General features: G+C 37.5%; 1 protein-coding gene across 2 annotated transcripts in view; it reads right to left on the reverse strand.

Annotated features, from left to right (window-relative positions):
- INPP4B (inositol polyphosphate-4-phosphatase type II B) overlaps window positions 1-22,762 on the reverse strand; it is a gene marked incomplete at both ends in the record, with an annotated part of 164,772 nt that overhangs the window by 82,671 nt on the left and 59,339 nt on the right. Inside the window, 4 exons of one of the 2 annotated variants that reach the window (XM_079535102.1) lie at window positions 3,616-3,746; window positions 10,965-11,112; window positions 17,230-17,302; window positions 18,886-18,945. In XM_079535102.1, the coding sequence (XP_079391228.1) occupies window positions 3,616-3,746; window positions 10,965-11,112; window positions 17,230-17,302; window positions 18,886-18,945 (412 nt within the window). Of the gene's footprint in view, window positions 1-3,615; window positions 3,747-10,964; window positions 11,113-17,229; window positions 17,303-18,885; window positions 18,998-22,762 lie in introns of those variants that run through there. The other variant, XM_079535101.1, reaches the window with a different exon arrangement.

The raw sequence follows: 22,762 nt of genomic DNA on the forward strand, positions 1-22,762 counted from the left end.
ATTCCTATTACTCAAACATAACTTCTGCAAAGACCACTTTAATGTCTCCGTAAAGATTACAACATATTGGAACATCAGGTAACTCCTGAAGTCAGAAGTTTCACCCCATCTGGTCAGCTGTCAGGGCTAGCATTTTGCCTGCACTACCCATATTTTCACCCATGTGCCCAGCCCAGGAGATGGCTTTCTGTCACTACACCACAAAAGAACTGCAAGTCATTCAAGTTCAGTACAAAAAAAAGCAGGATATGCCCTGAGCTGTCACAAGATTTTAAAAGCAATGTGTGTAGCTACAGTTGGATAGAAGTTCCAACCTAAGTACAAGCCATATAGACTAATACTGCCAGAGAAATGAAATTTAAAAGCAAAATGAACTCTCAGTCACCTTTAAATCTGTTCCAGATTTCACTTGAATTTTAGGCAGCAAAGTCCTTCATTGCATAGAGGATTAAAATACAAATTTGGTGTTCTAGTCTCACTCTATACACGTATATACAATTAAATTCCCTTTCCTCCACCCCTTCCCTACCCCATCTTGGCCTCCACATATGTATGGTATATAATGTAAAAAAACGTCAGATCTTTGTGAAACTCTGAAAGAACAGTTACTGCCCAAAGGATTTATCATCTAATTTAATTTGTGTTTCAATATGAATAAATATAGTACAGGACTTCAAGTAAATATTGTCATCTTCAGAATTACTGTACTATTCATAGGTTCTAGAATGTACAGATATAACACTGAGCTTTTTAACACAAATTTTAACACACCAAAAAAATAAGGATTTTCCCTAATACAGTTATTCTACCAACAGCATATTACTGAGGAAAAAAGTTGTTCAAGACATGAAATCTAGTTATGTCCCTCAATGCTGACCTTCAGCTTAAAACCTCCTCATTTAGCTCAAATCTTCAGTACAATTATTAGACTGCTTACTTTTGAAAGTGAAGTTCCTACTTTGCTTCATGTGCTGGCTCTATCCTCTTCAATAACACTGGGTTCCCTGGTCCACCACAGTTAGAATTACAAATCATCAAGTCCATCTCTTGGCTCCATACAGAACCACTCAAAAATCAAACAATATTTCTGAGTGCTTTGGTCAAGCACTTCTTGAATACTGTCAGCCTGGTGCTGTGACCACTGCCCTGGGGAGCAAATCCATGCCATTCCCTATCGCTATCACAAAAGAAGTTTCCTGAGGAAACTGTAGGCCATCACGAGACCTGCTCTCAGCCTCCTCTTCTCTGAGCTGAACAAGTGATTTTAGCCTCTCACCATAGCACCTTGCCCTCTAGACCCTTCACCATCTTCCTTTTGCATGCTCTCTAAGGTCCTCTCTTTACTGTGGTGCTAAAACTGTATACAGAGCTTCTTGGTGAGCCTGTCTTACCCTATCCATCATCCAATTGCTCACCCATCACATTATGATCTCGTCTAAGTGTTTGCTGGATATTTTGTCCATAAGAATACTCTGAAAACAATATTGAAGGCTTTACTGAAATTCGAAAAGATTACATTAACTGATTTTCCTTGGTCAACCGGGTTCATAACCTTGTCCTAAAAGGAGTTTAAATTAAACAGGACTCTCCTTTTTTGAACTCATGTTGGCTATGACTAGTTATCTTTCCGATATTTTTCATTAAGACAAATCATTTAACATCATCAGTCCTTTTCGAATTCACTTGTCACAATGAAGGCCTTGCACAATTTATATTTAATAAATTACTTTTTTTTTTCCCCCCTTTTTTTTTATATCCCAAAAGGTCATATTAATATTTTCCTCAAAGTGTTAATTAACATACTGATTCCTTTCATCATCTGTATGATTCCTTGCATATTATATTTTATGGAATACTTTCAAAATCTAACTAACAAAGCATTAAAAAATATGTATTAGTTAAAATGCTGAAATTTAAGTCATTTCACACAGTAGTCTGACAACAACAAAATTGGGATATTATGATGATGGTAAGCAATCATAAACACGAGAAATTACAGTTGTGCAACCAAAATGCTATTGATTATCCCACATTTAGTGTAACAGATGAGCTTCCTCCCCCACTGCTGCCAAAACATTTTGTTTCAGTTAAGGGCTTTTTTTGTTGACATACTGAAACAGGATTTCTCTTTTCCTGTAACCCCCCCAAAAAAAGCTATCTGTGAATAATATGAGGTTACAAATAACGTGCTCAGTTTTCTACTACAAGGTGATGGATAACAGATAACCTGACAGTTTTAATGATTATTTTGGAAAAGAAGGGTTTGTGTCTCACCTACTAAATGCACTAGATAAATTATAAAAAACTTGCCCAATTCTGTGAAAGAAAAATGTAGTCTCTAAAACTATCTAGTTGTATACTGAACTGAAGTCATACAGTTTCCTCAGTAAATAAAAAAAAAGGGGCTTTTTCATACAACTGTAAAAAGTTAGGAACAGTTAAAACAATGCAAGTTAACCCTTGTAATTACCTAATTTTCAGAAGATGTAACCAAACACTGTATATGTAAACGCACAATGCACAAAGTCCTGCTAACATCTGGCAAAATTATACATACAGAGTCACATAGAGTGAAACAGCATATCCAATAATATCAGCACAGCCTTAGAAAATGCATAATAAGGTGGTGATCATGAGGATCACTAGCAAGAAAGCAGCGACAAGGCCTCTGCAGTCACTCAGAACACAATTCCAGAACACACATTTCCACAATTCCTTCCAGAACAATCTCAAAAGCAATAGTGGAGGTGGAAGGCACGCTACAAACAAAATAATAGCTTGCTCAAAATAGAGCGTTAGCCAGGAAGTAATCCAGCAGTCTTCCCAAATACAAAGGAGTTACCCTAAGTTCTTTAAATTATTTGTGAACAATCAAAATAAATTCGAAAGCATAAATACTTTATTCTGCAGTATTTTCTTGTTCATTTTATGAAGAATTTTACAGGATGAAAATACCCATTGCCTCTCTGTACATTTGTCACTGACGCTGTCTTTACTCAACTCATGTGTGGGTACTACAATACATTACATTCCATAAGATCCTGACAAACATAACTGAACACCTCACATGCATCAGACCACTACACGTGGAAAAAAAGCAGAAGTATTACACAGTGCTACTTCTGGACTGTGGGCAGACTGTGCACCCTACATAAATTATGTGCTTTTCTGACGTGACCTGGGCAACGACAAATACATTAAGGACATGTAAAATGTATTACAGTTGTTCTCTATACTCTTAAATGCAACCTGTATTTCAAAAAACCTGACAGAAGTCCCTAAGACTGTTTCCAGCTGTCAGACGGTACTCAATATTACTAGAGCAGTACATTCAAGGGAATATGCAGTTTAAGGAGGCACAGCCACTTTTCCAGTTTTTTGGTTGCTGTATAACCATGAGCTACCTTAATTGTGAAAACATGCTGGAATGCCGTGGAAAAAAAAAAAAAAAAAAAAAAAAAAAAACAGAAGAAGCAGGGAACCTCTTGGTATGTCAGAAATGAAGTGATTATATTGTTTTTATATGTTTTATTTCTGCTGAGTACTTTAGTATATCATAAGCATTGACTAGGTTGACAGTTAAATTTTCTAGCTGAGGGGAGGCTACTTCCATACCTGTATGTTTTCCAAGCTCTGCGAGGGTATCCTGATACATGCTCAACATCTGATCACAGTGAGCAATAACACTTTTGCGCATATTGTCCCAGTGAGGTGCAAGCTCTCCCAAGTCTTTAAGCTCCTGATTCCTGTATCAAAAGGCAAAAAGAGACGGCTTTAATTCCTTAATCCGTTAACACTCATCCAAATGAATCCAATTAATCCAAGATAGTTTATTAAGAAACATCAAAAGCCCTTCCCAATTGAAATCAAGTTATTATCTCGGGTCTGTTTTCACGCCTCTTACTAATTTAGCTGATTTCAGCTCTATTTTTAATCATGCAATAAAGAATGTCAAATCAATGAATACTACAATAATTTAACATTCAAAACTCATCTGGTGTAAATGCAATGGTCTGCAAAGTGAAATATTGTTTCTTCCCTGTAGGCAAGAATGCTTTCAGGCTCCAAAGAACTGTGTCCACAATAAGAAATACTTTGTGAAGACACATTAAGCACCACTGCAAAGACTACAAACTACACTCCTTTTCCAACAGTTCCATTAAAGCTGCTTTATAAGGTCTACTCCTTGGATACTCTCATATACACTGTTGTGGAAGTATTTCTACAAAGGTCTGTTTATGTATCAGTACAGTAGTTCTGTCACATGCCCCCTACACCAAGCTTGCTCCCCTCCGAGCTCTTCTTCCCCCACATTTCTTTATTGTAAAACTGAACAAAACAGAAAGTGACAATTTCTCTGAAACGTAATCTTCAGCCTTACAGCTGTGCTCATCAGGTCAAAACAGCAATGTTATGGTAAGCACACATGACACTAAAACGCAAAAGGAAATCCTTCAGCAATTTATCAGTCTTCCTGTACACTCTCTTGAGAGTCAACTGGACCAAAGTAGAGCTCACTAACTTCCTAGACTAACCAGAACAGTCACTTTTTTTTTTTTTTTTCCCAAACAATAATCAAACCAGTATTTTGGATTTGGATACTATTTGTGTATTGCGCATTTGTCACACTGGTGACTCAGTGCAACTCTGTTCTCAGTCACGGCTAAAAAGAGAATGATTTTTTCCACAATTAAGTTCCATCAACAGTACTTCACAGCACCAAGCTTTATCGGAATCGTTGGCAACCCTCAACGAAAAGGATAAATAACAGAAACAAAGTACTTTGGAAATTATGCAATTTAAAATCCATACTAATACCCCGTGATATTCAAACTCTCTCTCTTTATATATATATTTATATATACATATGCATCTCTATATAATGTATATAAATACATATATTATATATACAATTTAAATATATATGCATGTTTGAAGTGTTTTTAACAATACTGCAATGTGTTATACCAGAACTTATTTCACTGAATAGATTCAAAATACATTCCAAACAGTAAACACATTAAATAACCACTGTGAAATTGATGGAAATCAGTATTTTTAATATATTTCAGACATCCCAAAGGACAAGTAACTAATTAATGTTTTCATTTCAAGCATGGGATTTGGAACAATTTATTAACACAGCAGTAAGTTTGCAACAATCTCAGTATCGTACGAGGGCTGCTCCAAAAGTAATGCCTCCTACTTAGTTACATTGGCCCACAACATCGAAGGTAGATATTGGAGGTATAGCAACGGAGTGTGAACCTTCCTGACAGTATCCCGTTACATTTTGTTGCCATGCAACAAGTGGCAGCAGAGGGATACTGGTAAAATGGCATCTGATGTGGAAGTGCATATGAAGAAAAGCGTATCACTGCATTCCTCTCTGCAGCAAACACGGCACCCACTGTCATTACTGGATGATTCCTGAACATTTATGGAGATCAAACAGTGGATGTGAGCTGTAGGTGATGTGTTTCAGCAGTGGAATGAGGCTGTAGGTGGTGTGTTTCAGCAGTGATGACAGTAAAAGACAACCCATGTTTCAGATTGTCACAGACAGCCGTCACACCACCACATGAAGAGCATCTCCATCAGCACATCCACACAAAATGGGAGATGACAGCCATGGAACTGCGAATGGAGCTGGATACTGGCTTCAATGCATTGGAAATGATGGTAGCAACGTTGGAAAACCACAGTTTGCACTAGGTGGGTGCTACAAATGCTCCCCCAGGAACAAAAACAACATTTCTGAAGCCCAGAAAAAACATCAGCTCTGACATGTACATTGCCATCCTGAATATGCTGAAAGCCGGAACTTCCAGATCCAGGCCAGAGCAGAAGATGATCTTTCTCTTGCAACATGATAACACCAGGCCCCACAGCAGTTGGAAGACCATGGAGCACATGGCCAGTCTTGGCTGCACTATCCTACCCCATCCACCATATAATATCTGGATCCATATTAGATCCATAGAATCTGAATCTGGCACCTTCTGCCTTCCATCTGTTCAGACTGATGAAAGACAGACTGCGTAGGCAACATTTTCCTAGCAAAGGCACTGTTGTAGCTGCTCTGAAACAGCAGGTCACCTCTGCCGGTGTGGATTTTTACGAGCGTGGTATGCAGGCTCTTGTTAATGGCTAGCAAAAATGCATCGCTAATGGTGGCGAAAGCGTTGAAAGAACAGCGCTTTGTCCGTGAGAATTTCCTCTATTAATTAGTGTTATTGTGCTCTTTGTATCTGCTGTAGTTTGCACAGAAAAAAAATAAAAAGCATTACTTCTAGAGTTACCTAAGTAAAATACATCTGTTTATCATTTTCTTCACTCACTCCAAAACCTCTCTCTTCAGGTCTTTTTCAGGCCATTTGTTTATCAACATGACAAATACCGTGCTCAGCATCATCTTCAACCCTTTTTACAGAATCAAACTCAAGCTCTGCTCCCTAAATTTTCTTGTTAAGCCCCACAAACTGTCTACATGCCAGTCTTTTCTGACCCTGCTGTCTTTGTTTCAGCAGAGACAGAACTGCTTTTCTTCAGAGCGTCCGGTATGATGTTACATTCTGGTTCTGGCAGAAAAACAATGTTCCTAACACACCGATGTTTATAGTTACTGCTAAGCAGTGTTGTACAGGGCCAAAGCCATTCCAGGTTCTTGTCTCATACTAAAGAAGGGCTGTGAGAATTAGGACAGCTGACTTCAACTGCCAAAGGGATATTCCTTATCATCCAACTGTTACAAGATAAAAGGAAATGGCTTTTATCCGGCCGAGGGCAGATTCAGACTAGATATTAAGAAAAAACCTTTACTGTGTCAGTGCTGAGGCACTGGAACAGGTTGCCTGTGACGTCATGGATGCCCCATCCTTGAAGGGGCTCAAGACCAGGCTGGATGGGGCTCTGAGCAAGCTGGTCTTGAAGGAGGCGTCCCTGCTGATAGCAGGGGGGTTACAACTACAAGATCTTAAAGGCCCCTCCCGATCGAAACTATTGTACAATTCTATGATATCATGCTGAAGAAAAGTTATGAAGGGAGTGAGAGTTCATCTGTCTCTCTTCCACTGTTCAAGGGTCTAGCTCATGATGTCAACAGGTGATGAACAATTGCTTGTCCACCACATTATATACATTCACATGTATGTACACATCATACGTGAAATCAGAGCAATCAGCTTGAGTCGGATTTTTAAGACAACGCTTTTGCTTCTATCATAAAGCTGAAGCAACATTTACCTCTGAGAGTTTTTATTCAGAACTTTATTTCTTTCAGATTAAAGTAGTGGATGTGGCAAGATTCATCACATTATTAACTGCATGATTACTCAAGCGCCTAAGTACTTTCGTGGGTGCTTTTTTATTCCAATTTACTGATCAGTACTCATTCAAAACAAACAATGCGGACCTTTATGACTTGAGTAAAAACAATATTATGTAAAACTATTAAAATCATTTACATTTTAATGCCTCTAACTTATATTCTCTGCATCCCCGAGTGACATGAAATGACAAAATTGCAGACGACTTAGTGCTATCAGAAACATAACTATTACCTATATACTACCTACATCCACACAACAATTTCGCCATGCCATTGTTCAAAACAAAGTAATTTTAAAAATAGCATGCAAAGATTCAGAAGATCAATGTCCACTCCAACTATTCTTGTATTAAAAGGCAAAAGCAACGCACACATCTTCCTAACAATTCAAAATTTATCCTCGTTCCGGAATGCTGCATGAAAGAATTCCCAAAACAGATTGCAAAGTCCGTATTGTACTGACCAGCAGAGATCACACAAAAAAAGGATGCTGGACTTGAGACAGGCCAGCCGTTCCTGATGCAGCAGGAAAGTTGGAATATGCCAGTTCAAGTTCTAAAGAAATAGGTATGGTAGTTTCTACTTTAGTTTCACAATTCTCTTGCTATGCTGATTTCGTGCAACACAAGCTGCTTCTACAACTACAAGCTTAAATTACACAGGCTGACAAACTTTCTGAACTAGATATTGTAAACTACTAGACTTTTTCATAATTATCATGTTAGAAAAACTAGTTTGCTACTCTTGTGGGATGAATGCAAATGAGAAGATCTGTGTAAAGAAATACTTGGGAGAGTGGAAAGTACTCATTGGAAAGCCTGGAGAAGGAAACTTTTTTAATAAAAAGCAGAAAAGTAGACTAAATTACCTTTTTTAGAACAAAAAAATGACCACAAACCTCCGATTGAAACTTCTTCCAAGGAGGTCCGAAGGTTAGTATCTCAAATGGATGAATATCGTTCAAAGCATTATACCATACTAAAAAACCATGTTAAATACTCTCAGAGGCTATGTATTTTAGAGAATCAAGTTTAAAAAAAAATGAAACTATTCTGTTCTTAGCAAAGAACACTAGTTTAATCAAGCGATAAACTACCTTAAAACTTACAAAAAAAACAGAACTGTAATACTTAAACCTGTAATAGGTTTAACATTACAGTTGGATATTCTAAGTAACTGCGTTAGACCTGACAATATTGAAGCAACCTGACTAAACTGAAGGAATAAAATGAAACGTGCTAAACATAGTACGACATGGGCTGAGACAAAAGCATTTATTCCTTCATACTAACCAGGGAAAAAACAACAGGTAGAGATGAGTACTTCAGAAAGAATAGCCTTGAGAAAGTACAGTGTAAATTTAAGAGTTCTTCTCCTTTAACTTACTACTTTCCAAACATATGCAGTCTGCAGGATAACACATCTTTGCAATTATTTCAGATAGCAAACCATGTACGAAGCTGAAGCTGCAACCTATGTGATTATACACTGATAAGTGACACAGATGTCCCTACTCCACCCCAATCTGCTAATAACCTACCAAAAGTTCCTGCTTGTCTCAGTTTTACCTCCTCCTTCAGACTGATGCAACCAACTTGTTCCTCTCACTGTCACACCCAGACTTCTAACCAGGCTTCACAGCTAACCACACTGGCAGTCAGCAAAACCAGAAGCATGTGCTTCAATTGTCAAGCCATATTTAAGTATGTTTCTTCCTCAGAGCATTTCTTTGTTTCAGTGGGTATTGGATAACCATTTAACAGACAAACAATAAGACAATACTATGAGTTGTTCCAAAGAGATGAATGCTATAATGTGAAACAACACCAAGTACTGGTATTTGCACAGAGGTTTTGGAGATGATAATGCATAAGAAATAAAAGTGGTTAAAGTAATTCTCTAACTCCTAAATGGCATTTATCTATTGGAAATATAAATTTGAGTAGCGGATGGGCGATACAGTCAGCACGATCTATTTTTATTGCTTATAAAAAAACCCTTACGCATTAGTATTCTCAAACAAGATCTGGTCATGAACACCTAAACATGGTACTAATGAAAAAATCAAGTATTATACCAATTCACACATGCTTTTAAAACCCATCATCACTACAACTAAGTCCATAGCAGTCCACTGACTTACTACATGCAAGATTATGGACTGTCACAAAAAGAAAATCACACAGATGCAGTAGATGGGCTTAACAGCTGTTATGTCTTGTGACAGGAACCCCTACTGCAGGACCTCTTGCAAACATCCACAGGCAAGGCTTCCTGCTGGGTTGCTGAAGAGGGGCTACCTGAAAGTGCACAGGTTACCTTAGGGATGCAGCATTAGCTCACAAGGCTATTCTTAAACGAGACAACATGTCCACTTATGTGAGGCAAGTGCAATGGCAAAAGTAGCAACATTTTCCTGCATCATCGAGCACTACTGGGAAAAGCAGGTAACCATTTAGAGAAGCCCGAGACCATTTGAAACCTTTTGCCCCATTGGACCAGCAGAATTTACAGTTCTATTTAAGGGCAAATTGCAGTTTTAGCACATGAAGTGGGAATTTCAATATACAAAGTGTTTAAGGCCACGGGTGCTCCCTCTCTTTTTCCCAGGCCATTCACACGGCATTGGTTTTGTAATGCCTTTCCTGACTAAAAGGCCAAACATGAGCTAAGGTAACAAAATTCAACTATTTTTATAGATTTTTCTCATGTCAATTAAGGTAAATTAGCTAGAAGAAAAGCGATTTATATTCTCATTGCTTCTTCACTAATTACAAACATACTACTTGCCTTTGCTTGCATAATATTTGTCTGAGAAATTAAGCATTGCCAAAGTACAAAACAAAACACTACAATATAGTTCACGACCTTGTCATGCTTTGTTTCTTTAAAAAATGTTGACTTTTCCCAAAATGCTGTTAACCAAATGTTGATCCTTACGCATTTCAAGTCATGACTGTACTCTAAAACAGATCACTGCTCAGAGCTTACGAACCACTGCAGTCTTAGATCATTCTGACAATTCTGTTTATTGGAATTCTGTTGTTCAGCTTCAACTGTAAAGCCTCACAAGTCCAAAGACTCACAGAAACACCAAGGTTGGAAAAGACCTTCAAGATCACCAGTCCAACCATCCACCTATCACCAACAGTTCTCCCTAAACCATGTCCCTCAACACAAAATCCAAATGTTCCTTGAGCACCTCCAGGGTCTGTGACTCCACCACCTCCTGGGCAGCCCATTCCAGTGCCCGACTCTTTCAGACAAATAGCATTTCCTAACATCCAGCTTAAATCTCCCATGGCGCAGCTTGAAGCCATTCTCTCTATTTCTATCAACACTTACAAGAGAGAAGAGGCCGACCCCCAGCTCACTACAACTTCCCTTCAGGTAGTTATAGAGAGCAATAAGGTCTCCCCTGAGCTTCCTCTTCTCTAGACTGAACAATCCCAGCTCCTTCAGCTGCTCCTCATGAGGCCTGGGCTCAGATCCCTTACCAGCTTTGTTGCCCTAGAACAGTACACTCAGCCTATTTCTCAGTTTCAATTTATATTTTTAGCTCATCGTGTATTTTATTCTTACCAAGAAAACACGTAGTATTTACTACTGCTCATCCTTTATTCGTCATCCTTACCTTGTCATATCCTCCTTTATGTGTAGATTGATCAGTTCTTTAGGAACATGGAAGGACAGGACGGTCTCAGCCATCTGCTCCCGGATCCGCATCCACTTGTTGTCAGAAGTAGGAAATCTGTACAACTTACAGATCGGGTTTTTTAACACTGCAGGGAAGAAAAATTATAAGGTTGCTTTCCTGTGGTTATATGACTGAAAATTTATGAGAACAAAATATCTAAAAACAATACATTATTCCCTCCCGTTGCTTGCAGAATTACTTTCAAAGCCATTAAGAATCTATTAAATACATTAGTATTTTATTTATTACAGCAGCACGTAGAGGACCAAGTTTTGCTAATATAGCAGATAAATCACAGCAGGTATTCTGCAAATTTACTACTTCAATGCAGTATAAAGAGAAGTTATGCTCTCTATTCTTATACTTAAGATACAGTTAAGAAAAACAACACACAATTAAACAATGAACTTGTTGCAGTCAGTGCTATCACCTACTATCTGCTAGAATCACATGAATAATAAATTTCACTGGACAAGAGAAGAGTGTCTTGCAGCTTAGCAGTATTCGATGCATCTTCTGCATGATACGTACGCAGAGGAGTCACTAATGTTAATAGATGAGGTATTCCTAATGTTAATCAAAACTTTACCACCGATATGATGAGGAAATTGGTACTTCATAGAAATAATGATTACAATCCTGCAAATGTATTATATGCTCTATTCCCAGATTATGGCTGTAACTCATAGCTTGGCATAAGAAAATCAAAATATTTAGGAAAACCAAGATGCTTCATGTCTTAGAAGTTTATCCTTAAAACCCACAGTGTTTTTCATCTTAAAGCTCTTGCATCTTGGCAATATTTCTGCTCTGACCTCTCAATTGCGTTCAGATGGGAAATTTCTGTGCTCTCCTTTCTTCCCCAAATCCACCCTACTCTTAACCGTTGGGAAAAAGCTGAGAAAGGAAACTATCATTTGACTTTGTAAATAAGTTTCATGGGACACAAATTACTGTCATTAAACACACACATTACCAGCTTGCTAATGCAGAATGACTTCAGACAGCCATTCAAAACCTCCAAAAGTACTTTACTACTACCAGCCTTATGGAATAAGCGGCCTCAGACCAGGTTTCCATTGATCTGCCAATGAATGGTCTGTAACTCAAACAAAAGCAGTTCTCATGAGTGCTGAGAAGAAACTTCTTGTCAATATGATATATACCACTGTCATGGTTTCATAGTTTTTCATCATCAAAATACCATGCAGTGCACTGGGAGTTTAAGAGTTCATTCTTTTCTGAGGAAACTGCAGCATCAACCCTTTAACTCCCAATGGCAACTATGTGGCAACCATGACAACTACTAGGAATATCAGCTTCTTTTACAACTCATTGCAATCATTATTGCCTATGTAAGCTGATTTACGGAGAATGAGAAACAGAGTAAGTTGAAGTTACACAAGTCATCTTGTATAACTACTCAAGAAACCCTCCAAAAAAAGCCTGAACCAAGACCCCAGATACAGAGCTATCTGTAATGAAACAGCTGCTGGTAAAGAAAAGAATGCTGCAAATATTCATGTTCCTTTTCTATTTCCATCATTTCACTGAGATCTCTTTACCTAGTCTGATTAGAAATTAAAAGCCTTTTAAAAGTCTTCCTGCTTTTAAGATGGATTTTATTTAGAAAAACTAGATTGACTTACTATTCTAAAACAGGCATAATAGATGATTGATGGAAACGGCAAATGAACAATAGGAATTTCTGTTCATTACTAGCACCTCAAATACCCCAATATTCAAATGTCAGTACGCACATCTAGAGCTAGAGGATCCTCAAAAAACAAAAACATCTTCAACACACGATCAACTTGCATCCTGTGTCTGGGCTTTACTCTATTACTTCATTAAAATGGGATTTCTCCTATTTTCCTTGCTTTCCACTGAGATACTTTTATGTTAATAAAATTGAATTTTCAATCATGTTGACAGCCTCTGTCAATCCATAAAGCAGATAAAAGGCACCAATCATCTTCCATTAACAAGATACAAAATGACAATCTCTAGAAGTCAAAGGGAGCTCAATACACTTGGTTAAGTCAGGACTGTCTTAAAATAGAAATCAGAACAGGTCACTTTTTTCTTTCTTTGATTTAATTATTTTGTAGCACCACCTGTTCATTATGAAGCAGGCTGATAACATTTACCATGAGATTTCAAATAACGATGACCTAGATGGAAAAGTCTTCACCGTTTCTTCTTTTTATGTTTACTTCCCAATAAGCTTTCAAATCAAGTTTTTCCAAGAGCAATGCTTGAATCTACATTCAATCCACTACAATCACAAAATTCTTGTCTGTGAGAACCTAATGCACGTACACAAAATGGTTAGCTAAGCAGAGAATGCTTAACAGTCTCTTCCCCCTGCATCTCTCCTCATCATCACCACCAGTTAAAAAAAAAACAACAAAAACAACAGAAATCAAAGCCAACTGAAAAAAAAAAAACCACAGAGTAAAAGTAATGCAGCTAACTGCAAGGAAGACTAGTATCATTTAGGAAATATGGATCCCAAGTTGTTTCTTTTCTCATTTTTAGAATTTTTAAGTCATTTTAGATACTACTAAATGGTAACATCTATGATACTGAAATTGCAGACTGGAAGCCATTTACAGTTCTTTATTTTAAAAAAAAAAAATAAAGGGAAGGCAAAAAAACAGCAAAAACATCTTTCCACGCATTTATGAAGAAAGCTTCATTTATAAACACAGGAAAAAAAAAAGGACTGGAAGGAAACCAATTAGTTCTAATTTTCATCATTGCTTGCTACTTTGTGAGGTAGACAATAAGAGCTGCACAATATTTTCTTTTCCCGTGAAGCGAAACACTGAAATGTTTACGTGATTCCATAAAGTTCTTAGATGTTTTTCTTCCTTATTTCTCCAAATGGCGTAAAAAAGAAATCCAGATGGCTTTTGGCACCCAAACAGTCAGGATGGTAAGTCTACAACTAGATTTTATAAGTAGTAGTTATTAAAATGAGTGAAAGTTGCATAAATTTAATCCTTCCTGTATTTAGACAGTGATCATGAAGGGCACTAGAAAAAAGCAATTTGAGATGAACTTCAGTGGTTTAAGAAAAGAAAGATTTACTTTAAAATCACTTCTTTATAGCACAAAGCTTTAAAGCCGGTACCATATATTTGACTATCCATACTTTTGCACATTCTCATTTTTTAAGACCTCTGTGCTTTTTACTTCATGCAATATATTTCTTGCTGCTTCTCCTGCAAATAAAATGAAAAAATTAATGAAAGATCCAGTACTGTTTTCATTCTTGTTCCGATCCAACACAAATCAAAGCATACAGCTGCCATATACCAATTAACTATCACTGTTTCTATTTGTATCTTCCTTTCTTAGGATAGATGTATTATGATAGGATCATTTTTAACTTTGTTCATTTTTGCTTTATTTTAATCACTTTTATTCTTTTTGTCATTGCAAAGGGTAAAAGGTTAGCTGGCAAGCATTCCTGTATTAGAAATGAATAACTCAACATTGAGACGTATAGATTCAATCCTTGGGGATATAATGGAATGATTATATTTATCTGTGAAATATACTCATTCCCCTGACTCATTAAGTGCCTCAAAACTCAAGGATTCTGAGTTATAAGTTTTAACTTACAGAATAACGCCAGCAAGCTTAAAGATAAACACAGGGGTATTTTTTTCAGTTTCATAGTTTTGAAGGCCTGATAAACAACATGGGAGAGACAGAGCAGTTTACAACAGCATACACATGTAATACGTATGTTTGTGGAATCTGTGTTCATTGTAGTTCTGCATGTACATAGCAGTGAGAGTAGTGCAGGCAAGGTACACTGCAAGCAGGCTGTAATTCTCACCTTCCACCACAATATTCTTCTTTCTTTCCTTTCATTCCTTGCCTCTGATTTCGCCACATCAAATTTTGCCTGATTTGAACAAATTATTTCTGGAAATTTTCAGCTAAAACGGTCCAGCTGTTTGGAGAATGGGGCAAGAAAATACAGGAAGGTCTACAACGTTAGAATTATGAGATCTGTAATCTTTCGTGCTTTATAAACTTCAATTCTGACAGTAAGTCTTCTAATTACCATATCCACGAGAATCCACCAAGATCTGACACTGATTTAAGCTTAAGGAAAGAAATCTTAGTATGTAAATAATTGAAACAGTCTCTAGCTAAACACGTTACACATGCACCAGGGGTCAACTTCTTTTGAAAATGCATCATTTCTAGTTTCTAATACTCATATGACTGTTTTTGTGTCATTGCTACAGAGTGGATGAATACCTTCTTTGGACACAGCTCACCTGTGGTACAATATGCTAAAGGGCAACACTAGAACCCATTTCAGAAAGCCCATCTCCAGGCAACAGAGACAGCTCTAACCTACACAAAGCTCAGTCATGGAGACATGCTGGGAAAGAAGCTTGACTGATTGGGAAAAGAGGCTGGAGGTAGAAAAGGAAAGGAAGAATTTCTTAAGAAAAGAAATTGGGAATTCAGTAAGAATAAGGTGAAAAGAGTGGGACTGACAAAACTTGAAATGGATGCCCAAAGCCTATTGAGAGCACAGGCAATGCCAGGGCAAGAAGAGGAAGTCTCAAGTACAGAAAGCAAATGGAGAAATAAGTACTTAATAGAACAAACTGCCTGCATCTGAAAACTTTCCAATATCCTGTGCACTGTCATTTCTCATATATGACATTTTCAATTTTGCTTTTTCCAATCAACTCAACAAAAATAAAACACACAAAAACTCTGCAAAAGGTGATGGTCGATTTTCTGTTATGTAACTGTATACGAGAACAATAAACATAGACACCTAAGTGCTGTCTATATACATTGCAGAATTGCATTCACTCTTGGCAAAGAGGCCTCAACTTCATTGTTTGCCAAACTGATATCTACTTTGAGAGCTCCAACAATTTACCGCTACTTATTCCCCACAATACAACATTTGCCCATTAAAAAAAAAAATCAATTTCACCTAAAGGAGGCAGTGAATTAAAAAAAAAAAAACCGTTTGCAAACAGCAACACTTTTTCTAAGAATTGCTTTGAGACTCACTATCTGGATGACATTCAGAATCAAGGAGCTGCATTAAGTTTGACCAGATCATCCAACCGGCTCTGTACCTCGTCTCCAAGAAAAGCCATAAATCCATGCCTACAAACACTCCTTCCCTCCAGCTATTTCCAGTTCAGTAATTTCTGTAAGCAGATGTGGTCCCTCTCCATTTAGAGATTCTCAATTATTTTTTTGTTTTCCACAAACACTTGTAGCCTCGCATTGAATCAGTAACGAGAAACTGCAGTTCTATTAAGTTTTTCTCCGGTTCCGATCTAGTCTCAACGCATCATGAGAAAAAAGACACCTTTCATTCACGCACGGGAAGACTATTTTGGTGTGTTTCTAGTGCTGCCATCAGACTGCAAAGCTGCACTACCATGTCTCCTGTCCTATCAGTGAAGTAATAAGACAAAGTTTTTATAAAGGTTTTAAAAACGTTATAACTTCAGTAACATTTCTCTTCAACTGCCTGCAGCTAATGCACAGAATAGTTGGCAGTGCAGTGGTTTCAGATAACACATCTAACTTATTTCTGACATTGTTACTGTAGAGCAGTAGAGATTCATAAACTTGGGCTAGTAAAACTTTTATGGTGCAGCATATCAGCATGTTATATTTCTCAGTATATTGAATCAGAATTCTAGTTCAGTGAAGTACAGACAAGGGCAGAGCAGAAGTAGAACTGAGAATACCTCGCCCATCACTACTTCAGTTTTATGATGTACAGCTTCCAGATTGAACTGAAATTGCCATGCCATCGACTAGGAGAAAGATTAATTCTCCTGGATATTCAATTGCATATAGGACAATTATTTTAACAGGATGTCATGCAATGACATGAGAAAAACTTACGAGGTTAATTCCATGCCCACTGAAGTCAATGACAGTCTTGAAAAATCACTGAATTGTAAAAGATTTGGAATGGGAGATTTCAACAGTATTTCATAACGCATTACACGTCTGAAAGATTTCTTCACATTTGTTAGAAAAATGACACAGTCAAAAATACATAAAATATTAATAAAACTCTACATGTTATGAAGAGTCCTTAAAGAGATCTGCTCCAAATGTTAGTGATTTCTTCAAGACCAGATGTTCCAATAATCACCTCTTATGCGGAAGTTAAAATACTCACCTGCATTTAGTGAAGGCAAGTTGTCTTTGCCACTTATGCCTTCAGGTGCTGTACACTCACGAACCAATGCACACTACAAAAGAAACAAGAAAACAATAGTTTATATTTGCACATTGTGGCATGACAAGGAGTGTATAAGCGTTTATAAAAGCGGCTTATAAGTAGCAGATCAAAAAGAACATTGATAACTTCCCAACCCTACCATTAATTACCATTCAGATTTCCTTCTCTGTATGTTCCAATATACAGCAAAACACTCAGAAGTATTACAATGAAGATGACAACATACGGTCAGCTATTCCATAACAAAACAAAGATTTCCTGCCAATACCAAGGCACAGGTTAAAATAACTTTTGACAAACAATGTGGTTTCCGAGGGATTTCTTTCAGTAGCTTTCACATACATGGCGTCAGAAAGCACTCAATGAGTTTTTAAACAAGGCAGAAGTAGAAGCCACAAATCTTTAAAACGTGGTTGTGGTTTGTGATTGAAGTCATCTGTTATACAAGTGAATTAGAAAACATTTCCTTTGATAAGGTTAGTGTATAAAAGTATCAAAAGTTAATGGAAAAATCAACTGGTAAAAGTCCACTGGCATAAATCCACTTTTAAATGTGCTAGCATTAATTTTTTTCATGTTCCTCCTTCAGTCAGAAAAAAGGTTTCCGAAGATGACAGTAAACTCAGTTAACACGGCTCTTCTTAAGATTTTCTGCTGCAGATCTCAGATCTTCAACCAAACAGCACGACATGAGGTACTCCGTACCACTTGACATCTCAGGTCAAATTGAACTATCAGGGACTCAAAGTAAACTCCTTTTTTATTAACTGAAAACGATCAGTTTTCATCATTTCATCATACAGAGTGGTTGTTTCTGAATCTTGTCCTAGCCCAAGCCTCTCATCATCCATCCTTTCCACCCCTCCTTTGGTTCTCCTATTCCTTCCTTTTCCACTGTTTCATCTCCAGTTGGCATCACCACCACTTCCGGCTGTAAGGCTTGCCTACTGGAGAGCATTTTTACCCTTTCTGACTCCCTTCTGCTCTTCCTCTTGCCTCCCACCAAATTTGCCTCAATTAAAAATCCCTACACAAACCCTCTGCTCAACACTTCCCTATTCTAACATTTAAGTACCACCACTGCTACCCACTACACCCATAGATTTTCCCCACCATTGTATGCTACCATGAAACGCAGCTGAATCTGTCCCTTTTTAAGGGGATTCACCTCTTCTTTCGCTTGCCTGTCTGCCATTCTTGCCAGGTTTTCAGTATTGTGGATACCAGCTGCACTTAAAAATCCACATGAACAGGACTTCAATGGCAGAAAACAAAGGAACTGCCAAGGGAAAAAAAAATAGTTTATGGTGTCTCTAGGGACAGGTGTTGATCAAGAATGATCAAAGATGATCAGCTGAAATAAAAATCAACTCTTTATTTCTAAAAAAGGAGAGGGACTAGGCAACCAATAACAGAACATAATTGTGCGTGTTTTTGTAACTTTTTTTTTTTTTTTTTGAGAGATTAAGTGTGAACAGTACTTTACCCCATAATTTTTTTAATAACTACTTAACACAATGTGGTATGAGCAATTTAAGTATCTGGAGCAACTAATAATTCTATTTAATTTTGTGCAATCAACTGAATTGTTACCTTTTGATCCTGTGAATCTGTTGTGATATGGCCTGGTTCCCCATCTTCTAGTTCTCCCATCTTCACAAGATTGACTTCAATGGTACCAACTGTCTTTCCACCATCGGAAGTTCTGGAAAAAAAAATCCCATGACACTGGGTAATATGCAGCATCTCATTCCATCAATAAAAATACTTTCAGTAAACATTTAGTTCCCTTTTCTGTATAGCTGCAGAGATGCGTATTTACATCCATAAAGGTAACATTAACAATAAGGCTTATTATGTTTTCTGTATATCGCTTCTAAAACGGAATGTTTTCATCATAAAAGTGAGGACTGGAAGCTGCTATAAATGGTGGAAGAATCCATGCATGTTGTCAAGTTCTCATTCTAGATGGCATTCTGAGGATTATAGAGGAAAAGGGCCATTGCCTGTTGTGCCAATAGCTCACTTATTACCTGCAGTCTCACTACACAGTGTGATGCTTTGTTTCCTAACCATCTGCAAAGAATACGTTCAGTAGGTTAATAAATTTGTCGCTAAATCTCAAGAGTGAAACAAATCTAAATCTCACTTTTCTTTTTGTAGTATCTCTACAGGGTAATTACACAGAATGAGTTCCATTTCTTTAACTAAATGGGAGAGGATAACAACTGCAGGTGAATTCCTATTTCATTATTTCTACAAATACTTTTGGGAAAAAAATAAAAGGTAATTCCAATTGCACGTCAAAACAAAGAATACTGTATGCTACCTTTCAGCAGAAATAAGACTTCAAACTGAAATAATTCAATGCTTTTTGGCTTTCACTGACAGCAAAACTTTATTCAAACACCAAGGCTGCATCGTGTGCCTCCTCTGGCTTATTCTGAATGGCTGGATTTTTTTGGAAGGAAGGAAATAAATGTAACAGACCATTTGACAGTAATGAAAAAACCAATACAACACATGCCAAGCAGAAATTAGCAATGATGATAATAAGTTCAGCAAAATTGAAAAGCACAGAGGGGAAGAACAAAAACAAGTGGATTTGGGCCAATACCATATATCAACTGAGAAATAAAGACGCAAAGTTGCAGAGCAGCACGAAAGAAATACACAGAAAAAAATATTAAACAAGTATTTCCAATAAAAACCTCTACATTCCTGGGGAAACCCTCACTGCAAAACAACCAATTAAAGTTTAGCATGGACTTGCTTATAGATCTTAAAAAAAAAAACACCGTCACATCATATCATATAAGGATCAGTAAAAATACCAACCACTACTCTCAAAGTTTTCCCTACCAGGACCGAGCCCATAGCCAAGCACCAGCTCTGTCGTACACCACTAGTACGGTGTAGCATCACAACTCTGTGCAAATAGGCAAGATAAAGCCCTCTACACTGGGAGTCACAAGACCTCCTGAGAGGCACAGCGCCAGCGCATGTAGGCCCTGCACCCATGCAGGCCAAGCCCATGCTGGCTCAGCCTTCCTGGCACGTGTGGAGCTTGGACTTTCTCAGGTTATTTGCTGAAATACAGGCTGCAGAACCCTGACTACCACATTTTTACACCATCTTGAATTTTGCATGTTGTATGGAGTCTTAATTAGGTCAGAGGAAGCTGAGTTTTTGGAGTGATTGAAGTTAAGAAGCCATATCAAACTTTTCACGCATGAATACTCATTTATCATGCTAAATCAAAAGATTTTATGTAACTTTTACATATGTACATTTATAAATACAGCTACTTTGAGCTTCCAATATAAACATCTTTTGTTACAGGTCATTATATCTTTAATGTGTGTGATTCTGTAAAACACACTCAACTTGCAGCTACACAAATCACGTGTTTTTATATAAAACCATTTCAAAATACACAATTCACCTTATTTTCCATGTCATTTCTTCACTTGCTCTAAGACAAATTCATTACTGACAATAAAAAAAGAAACAATTTAAATGAACCACTTCCAAACAGCCTCGCAACCAAAGAAGGCTATGTTAATTAACGAAGTATACAAAAGAAAAATAATGAGGTAGAAAGGTTCTATGTCCAAAGGGTGTTTACGAGGAAAAGTACATAATTTTTAAATGTATGAAAAACAGCTTTAGTTCCTTCTGAAATTAGAACATTCCTCTCAGTTATTACAACACAGCAGTCTGACTTGGTTTCTTCTTCCTAGATAACAACCAGCATGTGAACTAAGTTACTTCAACAAAGGGACTACAGCTTTTCCAAGGAAAAGGGGAATAAAGAAGTTGTTAGCACGTCATATACATCTTCATAAATCGGAGCCAGTGCATTGCTACAAGACTGACAATTTTTCAACAACTTAGCATGCCCTGATATAAGTGTGAAAGGGACAACCTCATTAGCAGGCTGACTTCAATATGCAGCAGCACTCGACTGTAATCCTGGTCATTCACTTGACTACCAGAAGAAAAATCCTGCCCCTCCTTTTTTTTCAGTAAACATGATTTCCAAGGTCAAAGAGACCTGCAAGTTTGACGCTGACCTAGATAAAAACAGGTCCGATGCAAGATTAAAGACAAACTAAGAGTATAATTGGAAGTTGAATAAAAAGAAGCTCAGTTTGCAAGTGAACTGATGAAAGTCCTTGTCTGAATTGCCTAAGAGGGCTGAATATTCCTCCTAATTGCTCACAGGTAAAGTTTTTGAGCTTTCTCTGTACATGTAGAAATACAGTTGACGTAATTTTATTTTTTTACCAAATTTTTCAAGGATGGTCTTCTCAAAATCACTCCTGATCTGTTCTTAAACATATGTAATATTAAAATGTGAAACATAATATCTCTAAGACAATGCAAAGGAATAAAACAGTGGTATTATTAAGTTGTAATTGCATTGAAAGAACTCTATGCACGTCCAGGGAGAAACCATCATAATCTGTGTAAGACACTGAATTTGAAATACCACTGGTGCATGACCGTCTTCAAACAACAGACATGTCATGGATTTAAAACTTTCAAGCAATGTAATGAGATTAATAATGCTTAAAAGATAATTAAAAGTGAGAATTACACAGGATTTACACAGTAGGGGAAAAAAAAGCTTGCCGATCACTGAAATAAGATGGAGATCTTTGTTATTTTACTTCGTATTAAAACAAACAGTACTGCACATTAATTATACGTATATATTTCAGGTCATTTGCTCAGACAGGCAGAAAACTATGTCACACACACACTGTTAAGCAGATCATTAGGAAAATAATTAATGGGCTTCCAAATACATGAGGTTAAAAAAGCTTATTTGCTGTTGTTTAATAAAGTTGTAAATGCAGCTTGCAGTGACGCACTGCAGTGAAGACTGTCCCTGTGCCAAATTGCTTACAGCCATGAGACAAGATGCACTACAGAACCCCAGGAGTTCAGTATAACATGGACTGCACTTTGACAAACCTGCATAGGGATTTTCCTGACACACACGCAGTACGGAGGTGGAATAGAACAACAAGAATAAATAAAACAATTGTCAGTGTGAGAAGCCCACATTTGGCTGTTATGCCAGTTGGCTTGTGGAACTGGAAAATTTCTGATGAGTTATTTCATTTAAAGCAGCCTGAGACAAAGAGCACCAATTGCCCCATATTTGCCTACAGAGCATCTGCATTTGAAATTTTATCAATAAAGGAGACAGTGTTTGAAGAGTGACTTCTAAACCAGATTCGGAAGCAGAGGATGCAGGCTTCAATAGCAAAGCTGGCAGTGCTTCAGTCTATCCCTTCCCACTCAGTCCAACCTGCCTTCTTTCTGCAGCACTCACTCCATCTGCTGCAGCCATAGTCCCATGTTAGTGTGCACCCACCTATGCTGGAGCAATTCAAGTCCCATCTTCTCATAAACCCTAGGGGCGTAGTTTCAAGCAAAGCAGTAGGTTTCAAACTTA

The sequence above is a fragment of the Tetrao urogallus genome (genome assembly GCF_951394365.1).
Source record: "Tetrao urogallus genome assembly, chromosome: 4".
Classification (NCBI taxonomy): domain Eukaryota; kingdom Metazoa; phylum Chordata; class Aves; order Galliformes; family Phasianidae; genus Tetrao; species Tetrao urogallus.